The following is a 12570-nucleotide window of genomic DNA, read 5'->3' on the forward strand; positions in this document are numbered from 1 at the left end:
CGCTCTTCCCAACCACCCGGCCACACGGCTCCCCCATTGCCTCCACGGGTCCCCTTTTCAGGACAGTCTCTGCCCCGTCCCTCTCTCGCTTCAGTTAGCCCCACTGCACTGACCCCCTTTTATCGTATGACATATTCTGTCAGTACACAGACATCTCACTGAATATCTGCTCTCCCCACTAGCATATAAATACCTTGGGGCGGGGATGTTTTTCTTTTTCATCCACTAAAGTATTCCAAGTGAGCAGAACAGCGTCTGGTGCTTAGTGGGCCCTGAATAAACACTTGTTGAATGAATGATAAATGATTCGGTCATGAATCATGTTTCTTGATCAGAACATGATGATAGTATTTTCATTCATCAAGTCATAACAGGATTCATAACTAAAATTAAAGGAGTCATCCTCTGAAGTTACGAAACTTAATAGCCCACTGGAAGAGTGTACTTAATGGGTATATTTATACGATATTCGTCGTTCGTTTGACACACGTTTCCTGGGCCATCACTGGGCCGGGTGCTGCTGAGCTGGAGGTCTGGCAGTGAGGACGACAGGCCCGCCCTGCTCCTGAGCTCACAGTGCGTGGTGCCCATGGCCGACAGCACCAAAGCCATTGCACAAGGAAACGTGCAGCCATGTGTCCTCAGAGAGAGGAAAGGGCTCCGGAAGTCAGGGGTGTTGGGGCTTGTCTCACAGGGAGATCAGGGATGGCTCCTCGAAGGAAAAGACATCCAACCTGCGAGTGCTGAGCAGACGCTCCCTAACCAGGCCCAGAGCTGGGGGCACTGAAGTCAGAGGGAAGGACACACACAGCCCCACACAGTGCGGTTTAAGGGCCAAGAGAAGGATGGAGCTGGTGTGAAGAGGGCTGGCGGAAGCAGGACCACTCGGGCCATGTGGAGGGCCGGGCCTTACCCTCACTGCTTTCAAGTAGCAAGAAGTCACAGAAGGGTTTTCAACAAGGACACAACCGATCTGTCCCACATTCCGAAAAGACACTCTTGGGGCATGAGCTTGTGTTAAGTGCAGCTGTTTACCATCCTAACACTGGCCTGCCAGGTCCACTGGCACCCTCACTCCTGCTACGCCGGACTCACACCCAGGATAAAAGGTCAGGGCCACTCTCATCTGAGCTACCACTGTACAGAGCTGCTAGGAAGCACCAGCCCGGTACCCAGAGCAGAGTGAGGATGTGTAACACCAGGGTCCTCACCTCTGAAGCTCCCTAAGCGTCCTCCAGCTTCTCACAGCCTATGTGTGCTTCAGTTGCCACTGGAAACCTTTCCTGCCATGCTGGCTTTGTCTAGCCACCAAGCCATTGCCAGGAAACGGGCCAGGGAAATGCATTCTATTAACAGAAAATGGCATGATGGGGCCCAGACGGGTTGAAGAACTTTCCAGCGCTCACACGACCCGCAGAGGGCCAACCCGGCCCCGTGAGTCCCCTGGGAGCACTCCCCTCCGCTCACTGCCTCCACGAAGGCAAAGCTTGACAAGGGGGAAAGCAGGGCCCTCCAGCCGGAAACCGGGGCCCCCAGACCCACAGAAGCCATCTGGGCCCTGCACCCCGATCGATCCCCCTGCATGGAAGACTCCAAGTTGGCTGAATCCCTCTTAACCCAGGGAAAGTGGGTGCTTCGTGTATTTCACCTGCTCCCTTTTTCTGGGAACAGTGAAATGCTGCAAGTTCCTTATTTAAGATTTCTCTTTGTACAGAAGAATGGACAATAATCGTAACAGTATTCATCAAAATAACAGACTCTTATTTCCCTTGAGTGAACAGTTCCCAAAACTGACAACAAAAGTGGTTAGAAGCACAAGGAACTAGAGCCCAGCAAAGGCCACTGCTGCCCCCCACTGGGACACAGCTGCTGCAGCCACCACTGGGCCTCTCAAGACAGCGAAGAATAAATATCAACTTTCTATTTTTAGAAAGTACAGATTTCAAATTAAAGTTATTTGCCCCAAAATGCTAATTATTCCAAAAGAATGCCCAAACTTCACAATAAGTAGGAAATAACCATCAAATTCCATAGCAATTCTATGATCCTAAATAGTTTTTTTTCTTTTTTTTAATAACTAGGAATCATGCCTTTCTACCTCTTTTCATTTCTATAACAGAAGTGTAGATGCGGAGGTTTCATCTTAATTTTAGGCTTGCTAAGAATTACGAACATATAAACTCCTGTCACTTTCAAGAATATCTAACAAAAGCACTTCTAAATAGACTTTTTAAAGAAAATGGCATCGCACTGAAAGTCCTAATAGTAAGACAAATCTTCTCCAGCGTTGAGACATCTTAAACAAAAATTAAGGTATGAATAAGAAGGCATAACAACAAAATAAGTAAATTTTTTTTAAAAAATTAAAAACCATATCAGTCATACAGGGGCATTTCAGCAAACATCCAATTTTACCAAGATTATTATGTCTACAATTATATATTTTGAAAAGTGAAGGGGGATTTCTTACTATGGCTTGTAAACCAACAGTTACAATGAAAGCATCCCATTCTGGTCACCTTTCCAAAGGCTAAATTTAGGATCATTTTCAGTCTGATGCTGCAGCATTTTCACTTGTGAAAGTACAGAGTCAGAGTTCAATACAAATCAGTCAACTGAGGTCAGCTGAAACTAGTCAGTGCTCATGCACCCTGAAAATCATCTCACTGCAAAATCCAAGGAATGATCAACTCCAAGGGAACGTGCCCTTAACTTTCCCAAGTGATTTCAGCAGAATATAAGTGAGCGAACGTGAAAATATCCACCCATATTAGACACCAGGAGCTCATAAAGCAGTTTTCAGACTGGAATTTTTAGGGCTTAGGTAGATCATTGAGACCTTTATCTGAAGCAAAAGTTTTAAACTACAAGACTGGATCTTTTATGATTAATCTTCTAGGGCCCTGAAGTACTTTGTTAAACCAATGATCTAAAATCTGACGTTCCCTCAGAATCTTGGGAGGCTGTCATTTTGCACATGGGGGAGTAGGCCAGAGAGAGGTGGTCTGTTCGGGCTGGAAGCCCCATCATAACCTAGAACCAAACACGCAGGGGGCAGGAGAGTGCATACTCACCATCTGGGGCACACCAAAGATAACAACATTTGAGTACTGCGAAAAAGTGACCTAAAGGGGAGGGAAAAAACAATTCACAGATTAACTTTTGAAAGCCAAACGTCAGCTTAAGTTTTATTTCAAAATGAGTAGCAATTTCCCATTTCACCCAACAGTGGGTTTTCACAAAGAGTGGTCCTTTTTAAGATTTCCCACGTTCACACTTTCGCCCGTGTTAGTTCATCTGTTACAGTTTTCCAAAAGTTTCCCGTAAGTTATTTCATCTCATCTTCAAAGCCACTCCATGTAGGGCCGCCCGGGGTCAACTGTCAGAAAGGCAGTGACTCATCCAGGGACCACTGGTGCTCATCCAGGTAGCCCGGGCCGTCTGCACCCCCGGCCCACTTTCTACTCCACTCTCTACCAAACGAGCTTAGCAAGAGCTCAAGGGATTTCAGAACCACCTGTTTTTCCTGTTGAGCCATCCTGAGAATTCTAGTCCCCCTCCTCTTCTCTAAAATACTAAGTAAAAAATGCAATAAAATGGTCTTTAGTTGGAAAACTGGGGGAAAAAGTGCTTCGCCAGTCAAAATTCTTAGTGCCCAATAAAAGTTTTATTTACTCTATGGAGAGATCATTTATGTATATACAGAATAAAACTCGAGTGAATTTTTATAAGCTACTGATGACAATATTACAATGGGAAATTCTTATTTAAGAAAATGCATTTTATGGAGCATTCCTAAAGCAAAATTACAGGGCACTTTTTAGAGAACAAGTAAACTTGGAAATATCTTGTGCTTTATGAAGACATGAAGGAACCATGACAGCATGGTTGGTGGATCCCTTCTTTTCTCCTGCACCATCTCTGTCTCTCTCTAGGTATGTATACACATACACACACACACTCACACACATACACACACTCACACACATATACACTCACACACACATACACACTCTCACACACATACACACACTCTCACACAAATAAACCACACACATATACCACACATATACACACTCACATATACAAATACACATGTACACACTCACACATACACACATTCACAGACACACACACAAACACACACATACACAAACTCATATAGTCTCACACACACACATATACACACATACACACACACATACACACACATATACACATTCACACAAAGTCTCACACACATACACACACAAACACACATACACACATTCACACACACATACATACACATAAACACACTCACACACATACACACAAACACACTCACACACCCCTACTATTTACCAAGAATGACATTAACAAGTTAATGCCTATATTACGATGCATAAGACTTCCAAAAGAGATCAAAATCTTATTGCTGCATAATAAATAGAAATGAGAACTTTTTTAATTGAGTAAATAAAATGTTAGTATTCACATGACCTATAAGTTATAAACCTGAAGTTTCTACTCTAAAGTAGGGTTGATTTGTAAAATGTATCAATTTAAAAGCTGTCCACATTTCATTATGCTGAAATATACACTTATATTTCTTCCTTTAATACATCTTCAGTTTTCAGTCATACTAAACATGAATTATAAAGTTTGGGGGTGGGGTTTCCTAGCACCATCCTCTGCCTTACTTACCTTCCACAAGTCTGAGATGTAAAATTTGGCCGATGCCTGCACCCCTTCCCGCCGAGCGCAGTATCTGGAGTACCAGACGAGCCAGGGGTTTAATTCATAACCCACAGCTGTGAATCCTTCCTTTGCAGCTGCTATTACCTGTGGGGAGAGGCCATGTTCAAAATAAGAAAAACATCAACTCACATGGTCAAATGATATGAAAACTTCCTATTTATGGTCTATAATCATAAAACATCCAATCAAAAGGTGTTTGTTCAAGACACCATTTAAAGGTGGAGCTCTGAAGTTACAATAGCTTTGTGGACAACGTAATGCCCGTCCATTTAAACTCAGTTTTCTTATTTTTCTGCCAAAGATTTCACCTTGAGCATCAGAACAGACAGGCTTGCTTTGGATAGCTGCCTAATTCATTCTGGACTGGTCCACCCCAGGAAGGGCTGACAAAAAGTTTCTGAAAACCTGCCTTCTCCTTCCATCACTGATGGAACAGCAGCAGGCGAACTGAGCGAGCCTGGAGACTGTTTTGTGAACTAGCTGTAACATGCAATGAGAACAACCGGTCAGCGAGGAACCTGCAATTAATTACACATTTCCTTGGTATTTAAAGATGGTTCGCTCAAAATCGACAACAGGTAAAAGCAAAATGGAATGAGTCAGAATAAAGTCAAGTGCCAAATACCCCCGGCCTCCAAAGGTGAGAGGGACGGTGGGCTGGGCTGGGGTCTCTGCTCACCCTGCTTTGCCACCACTGTTCAAGGGAGCAGCCCTGAAGGAACTGTCCCATCTACGGCAGTTTCCCAAGTAACTACAGTGTCGCCCCTTTGCCATTTTCTTAGAAACCAGAAAGAGACCATCCAGAGATGTAAAGCGTTCCTATCTGGACTTTAAAATGTCCCCCTAGTTAATATATACATCCTCTGACTTCTTCAAAACAAGTCACTCTTGCTGATTATTCCAGGTCACTACCATGAAACTGCAGGGTCCACGTCTGCAGGGGCAGTGAAAGGTGCTGTACCCTGCTGGTTTCCACACTAAATGTTTCCAGAACACGAGCCTATGCTTCTGCTATCCTCACTTTCTGCTCATCATCCGGGTGGAGGCCTAAAGATGGTGCCACCTTGCCCAGCGAGGGACACCGTTGGCCAGTCAGTGGCTTTGAGTCTTTATTTATAGGTTCCCAGCTGGGGTCACAATGAGCTGAAGTCAACTAAAGTCTGATTTTGGGGTAAGAGGGGCTCAACACATTGGCTCTTCCCTATTTAACTCAATATTACCACACAGGAATTATGATACTCGTATAAATACAGGTAAATGTAGAAGCATTTATGATGCAAAAAATGTAAAACAAACTACATGACTTAACATGTTTCTTCTGGTTATGCCACCTCTACTGCCTAAGTTTTTTAATGGACAATTTCATAATTACAAATTAATTGTTCCTTTTTACCTGGCAGATCTACAGTGCCTTTAAGAAAAATTAAATCTGAGAAAAATAAATTCCAAAATCCCGCTGGAAGGCTTAGAAGTTCAGCCAAACAAACACAAAATTAAATGACTACTTTACTAGGCTGTCAATTTAGCAAGTCTTTGCATAAGCCTCACAAGAAATGTGAAACAGAAATTTCAAACCTTAAAACCCAAAAAAACATAAACCTTAAAACATCTTCACATAACTCACGATACGTCCGTCGCCACTACCGATGTCTACCAGGGGTCCTCTCCTGCATCGCAACATTTTCACAACATTTTCAATCTGCTTTGCAGTTGCAGGTACAAAAGGCAAACAGATTCTTCGGAGGGCTGGTGTTATAAACGGTGTGGCCACGGCGTACACAGCCACCAGCGTCCCCCCAACAATGCCAGTAAATAAGAACCCCCAATTGCTTTTCTTCAAGCTGTTGCCCTCAAGACTTGTAGGTGGAACACATCCTGACTGCCTTTCTTCTTTAGGTGCTTCTGGGGGTGTCCCTGGATTGAGAGCAAGCAGAAAAGATATATGTAGCACCAAATCGGAAATCCAAGGTAGTGGGGTTTTTTTACAATTCTTATTGACAAATAAACTCATGCTTTTTAAAGGATAATTTTGCTCAATACAATTTAAATTACAAATGTAGAATTCCACAATGAGTTCTAGAGTCCAGCAACTAAAGTGTTTTACAGAAAAGTATTCAATACTCATGGAAGACTAAAACCTTTTCTTTCCAACATATTGATTTTTTTCTGGCATCATCCTTAGAAAACAATGTGTTCCAATCTATTTGGTATTTTATGAATCAGTATCCATTAATTCAAATATTAACTATGTACTCCATATTTTTATGGTTCCGAACAAAGCCCCATAAAGAAATAAGCATGAAAATGTCTGATTATTACCCTATTTCAAATAGGATGAAAGTATTCTACATCAAAATTGGTCAAGCATCAATAATCCAGTTGTACAAATTCAATTCTGAAGTAACAGAGACAAAATTCAGGTTTTACTAAATATGGTAATAAGGAGATTTTTAAAGCAGATCCACAAAGAACAAAAAATAAAATAAGCATTTCAATGTTATCACAAGTACAGAATAAAGCAAACTCTAGTCACTGATTAGAGGAAACAAATGGTAACTTAAATAACCTCCTCTTGAGTTTTATCCTTTAGAACATATTCCTAATAGGATCTCAAGTTTTTTAAGTTGAAATTGACTTGAAATTAATTTCTAAATGGATTAATGATGAGCACAGCACAAGAGCGAAGGGCACGGCTACAGAGGCTGCCAAGGTCAGGACCCTGGCTCCGCCCCTCACTAAGAGCTGTGACCCTTCACCTCTCTGAACCTCAGTCTCCTCTGTAAGGTGAGGATCATGGGATCCTTGTGAGGATGAAACAAGGGGATATAGGAAGAGCACTCAGAACAGCGCCCAGCACCTGAACCCCACAGGGGTCTTATCCATCGAAGGCATTAGTGTTCATAGTTTTGGCATTAGAAAGCCGTACAAAAGGCCCACTGGGTTAGTCTCCTGCTGCTGCTGTAAGAAATTACCACAAAGTTGGTGGGTTAAAACAACACGCATAGCTGATGAGGATGATTATAATTTTTGTGACTTTCTGTTTGAATTAAAAAACAAAAAATCCCACAAGGACTCAGAGGCAAAAAATATACCAATCAATTTTCACTGCAGAGTAAAGGAGCTGTTACAGTGGAGGATTCCTGGACTGAATGTCAATATTATGACATAGTGTGAGTGTGTTTCATGTTTGGTAATTGCAATCATTTTTGCTTTGGTTGTGGTCATCCATTTACAATGCTTGGTGTCAGTCTATTTATCTCCTGTAAAAATAAAATATAGTGTGTGTGTGTGCACGTGTGAGAAAAAATAAATAAATAAAAACACGCATTTATTAACATACAGTTCTGGAGGTCAGATGTCTGAAATAGGCTGGCTGTGCTGTGTTCCTTCTGGAAGCTCTAGGGTAGGATGGGTCACCCGCATTCCTCGGCCACCAGTCCCACATCGCTCAACCTCTGCTTCCATCGCAACACCTCCTCTGACAGCCCTGCCCCCCTTTCCTTTATAAGAAAGGGATCCTCCCCTTGTGAGCACACTGGCCCACCCAGACAAGCCAGGATAATTCCCCCACGTCAAGGTCCTTAACTTAACCACATCTGCCAACTTGCTCCCCAGGTAGCGGCCTCACAGGGTCCAGGGATTCAAACATGGACCTATTTCCGCCTACCATACCCACGAGATGTGGTAATCTGTCACAGCTGTGGTGAGGTCCAAATGTGAACACAGGACACACCAGAAGCTGGCCCACGGCTGTGAGTCACTACTTGGGGGGGCGGGGGGAGGAGCTGACCCACCTCAGCATCTATGTTGCAGCTTTGTTGTTGATGCCCGAGGTCCCTTACTAAAGTGAGTTTTACAACTAGTGTCAGGGAGGAAAACCAGTTCAGACACAACAACAAAAGTCTATTGCTGATGCAGGCGATGGAAGTAAAGTAAAAGTAAAGTTTAGGAAAGTGATTGTGTTTGATAGAAAGCAAGAGTTTTAAATACATTCTCATTTATATTTTTCAGCATTGTATGGAGGAACTTACATGCTAAGAGATGTTCATTTGATTTTTTTTTTTTTAAGTCAAGGCACATCTGTCATGCCTTGTGTAAAATCCTCCTGCAGGCATTCCAACTGTAGAGGACAGTGGTTAGGAAGATTCCAGCCACACAACTCCGGAGTCTCAGAACTGAAAAGGTTGTGTGGCACTAGATAAGTTGTTGCTAAGGCTCAGTTTCCTTGCCTGTAACATTCTAAAATACTACTATCCTCACAGAGTTATTGGGTCAGTTAAAGAAACAATGCATATAACGCCCTTAGCACAGCCCGAAGAGAGAAAGTGATGACTACTGGCCACTATTATTATTACTCTCAATACTATCACGGGGGGGCTCAATCATTTTTAACAGCATTATTGAGCTGTAATTCATATATCATACAATTTGCCCATTTGATGTGTACAATTCAAAGGTTCTTAGTAGATTCAGATGTGTAGCCATCACCATAGTTAAATTCAGAACTTCATTACTTCCGGAAGGAACCCCGTATGCTTTAGCCATCACCCCCCATCCTCCCCCTCCCCCTCTGGCCCTAAGCAGCCACAAATCTGCCTTCTGTCTCTAAAGAAAGCAGACTTTCATGAATGAAATCATACAGTATGTGGTTTTTGTGAGTGACTTTTCACCTAGCATAATGTTCTCAAGATTCATCCATGTTGTACCATGTATCAGCACTTTATTCCTTCTTATGGCCAAATATTTAATATTCCACTGTATGGATAGCCCACATTTTGTTTATCCATTTGTCTGTTGATGGACTGTTTCTCTCGTCAGCATAAGCCAATAAGGGAGTTGATTAGAACAACACGAGTCAGATGACCCAAACTGTTTCACCTGTGTACACATGGGCCCTTCAACTTAATCAGCAAAAGATGTGATGAACTCCTGGTCTTCAGGGCCCCCATTAGCCTGAGTGAGTGGTGGGGGCCCAGTGGAGACAGTTACAAGGCAGGTTGTGAGAGATGCTCTAACGTGTACCAAACGCCATGGGAATACAACAGGAGGTGGAGGAAAGACTGATCCCAGTGATGGAACCGGGAAGGTGTCGGCAAAAACAGAACCTGAGCGGGGCGTGAGGGTACAGGTTTCCCCCACTGTCCAAAAGCAGAGTGTTTCCATGAAATCTTTCGTAAGCCAAACGGCTTAAAGCAAAAGAAATCTAGATGAAGCACGGATGCTCCCAGACACAGTTCAGGGCTGTGGCGGCTGGATGCTGAGTGTGGCTCCTGGGGAAGGAGCCTGGCGGGGCTGCTCCCACTGCCAGGGTGCACACTGCCTCCGGGACAGCTCCCTGCAAAACTAACTCAGCACGCTGCGTTCCCTTTTCCCCCTTTGTCATGAAAGCAAAAACCTTCTTTGGACTCCTTTCAGTTTGGGAAAACAGGGGCTAATGTAGGTTTTTCACAAAAGCAAAGTGGTGTAAAGTTCATTTTCAAAAAGCAAAGGATGCCTGTATTAGAAAAGGGACATTCTCAAAAGGACGGACACCTTGGAAACAAGGCATGGAAGGCGGGAGAGCAGTTTGATAAACACGGGGTGGGAGATAAAACAGGAAAGACCGGGGAGCCCTTGCACACCAGGTTAAACATGTACTTTATTCTTATGCACTGGGATGAAACTTTCTGAGCAAAAGCACTACAGTATTTGTGTTTTTAAGAAAGTCAACACTGGCAGCAGTGTATCCCTTGATGAAATCACTCAATCTTCTGTGTCAAGTTTTTAGACCTGCAAAAGTCTTTCAACGGCACAAAAATCTGCATGAGCTTCTGAAGAAGTTACTATGTAAATCCAATGTATATATCCAAAGTATTGCTATGTCCGTTCAGTAAAAAAATGTATTGATTTTCATCAGTGAAAACCAATCCTTAAAGATTCAAAGCTAAAATCAAGACTGCTTTTAAAAACGTCTAATTCTCTGGATGAAACATGTTAGATTCAGCCTTACTGTCATATAAATAACATAAGATTTCTGTCACATGTGCTCTTTTGAACATGGCAGCATTCCTTCACATGAGAGCTGTGGGGACCACTGGCTATTTCTGAGCACTTGGAGGGAGCCAGTTGTTGAAAGTAAATGACCCAAAAAAGTGAACTTCTGTTGTCTCCAGGCTTGCTTAGTTACTGACTTCTGATAATGGTTGAAAATCTCAATTTTCAGTGACAGATTTGGGTCAGCCAAAGCTAGAGGCAGTGACAGAGGCACAAAAAGGTACAGGGTTCTTATCCAAGTTCAAGCCAAAGGGAAAAGGCCAGGAAGAAAGGACAGGCCTTTTGGGGATTGGGACCTGCCGTTCGTTTAAAGTGGGGTTTATATTTGAACGTCACAATATTTAAGGGCTGTTCACCGTGTACTTGCATATACATACAGGCTGAAAAACTACAGCATATATTTTATGTCCCTTTAACGTATATTATTTTGTCCCTTAAGAAGCCTTTCTTGTACTGGTCTAACGTCATTTGTGTCTTTTTGAAATAGAGAATGTACTGACATTAGAAAAAAACTTTTTTTCCATGTTTTGACAGGAAATAAACTGCATAGGGGACATCATTAGACATTTCCTATACTTCAGGACAATCTAATGAACCAAATGGATTACAGGATTCATCACTGTGAATGAGGAAACACTGACTTGGCCAAGCCAAAGTGAATTGAGACCAGAGCCAAAATGTCCTCGAAGCATCACTGAAGTGGGCCAAGCATCAGGAGAGGTTAAATGCCCACCACCAACCATCCAGTGACAAAGCCAGTTCTTAACTTTCAGGCCACAGTTAAATGTTATAACCCACGCATTCATTTCAACATCTGAGCAGCCGATAAAGGCTAGGAATAATACAGCAGGGTAAGTCCCTATTCTACAGCAGCTGGAGTGCAGGGAGACTGGAAACCCATAACAAATAAGTCTAAGTCTAGAAAGTATTACGTCGTGATCAGCACTCCGAAGAAAAAGCAGCAGAGGGGATTCAGAGGACCTGGTATTACTTAGATAGGGTTGCCAGGAAAAGATCTTTCAGAGGCAGCACAACGCAGGGCTTCAGAGTGGGACTCTGAGCGCAAGGGCAGGCCATTTTGCTTCTTACTAGCTGGTTAACTCTGGGCAAGTTACTGGAGTATTCGTGCAAAACGGCGATCTCTTTAACAAACACAAATACAAACAAATCTCTTTAACAAACACATAATACAAACAAACAGAGCTTGCTAGGGACCAGGCACTGTTCTCCCTGAATCCGTAAAGCAGCCGTAAACAGAGATGCTACTGTTACTATTGCCATTTTTGCAGACAAGTCACTTCTCCAAAGACACAGCTAGTAAGCGGCAGAGCTCTGATTCCCCACCCGGGCAGTGTGACTCCAGTGCCCACATCTCAGAAGACCGTTCCGGATTAAGTGAGTTATTCGCTCTGAAGCGCTGAGGACAGTTCCTGGTGGCCAGATACCAGGACCGCCGCAGGCACAAGCACTGAGCACCGAACCCCAGACCTCGAGCCCGAGCAGCGGTCCCGCAGCTCCCAGTCCCGCCGCGCCGAAACGGACCTGCTGCATCGCTGACATCCCGGCTGACTGACCACCAGGCCGAGAATGCCCACGCCGCGCCCGCGCCCGCGCCCGCGCCCGGAACACACCACCACGCCCGGCCGCGCTCACCTCCTCCCTCCATCGCGAGATCTCCGGTAGTTTTAAAAACAGGAAGTGGACTCTACCATCTTCTCGGAGCCGGGGTGGGAAGGAGGGAGAAAATAATGCTCTAAGTAAATGAGCTCCTCGTTGGGAACCACTGTCAAGAAATAG

The 12570-nt window shown here is 43.7% G+C and overlaps 1 protein-coding gene across 1 annotated transcript in view; it reads right to left on the bottom strand.

Annotated features, from left to right (window-relative positions):
- Positions 1-12439, bottom strand: part of ATPSCKMT (ATP synthase c subunit lysine N-methyltransferase) — a 16615-nt gene extending 4176 nt beyond the window's left edge. The window contains 4 exon segments of the mRNA XM_007456450.1: positions 3075-3125; positions 4687-4824; positions 6365-6654; positions 12262-12439. Coding sequence (XP_007456512.1) covers positions 3075-3125; positions 4687-4824; positions 6365-6654; positions 12262-12439 — 657 coding nt within the window.
- Positions 12440-12570: the final 131 nt, after the last annotated feature.

The sequence above is a fragment of the Lipotes vexillifer genome, unplaced genomic scaffold (assembly GCF_000442215.2).
Source record: "Lipotes vexillifer unplaced genomic scaffold, Lipotes_vexillifer_v1.1 scaffold458, whole genome shotgun sequence".
Classification (NCBI taxonomy): domain Eukaryota; kingdom Metazoa; phylum Chordata; class Mammalia; order Artiodactyla; family Lipotidae; genus Lipotes; species Lipotes vexillifer.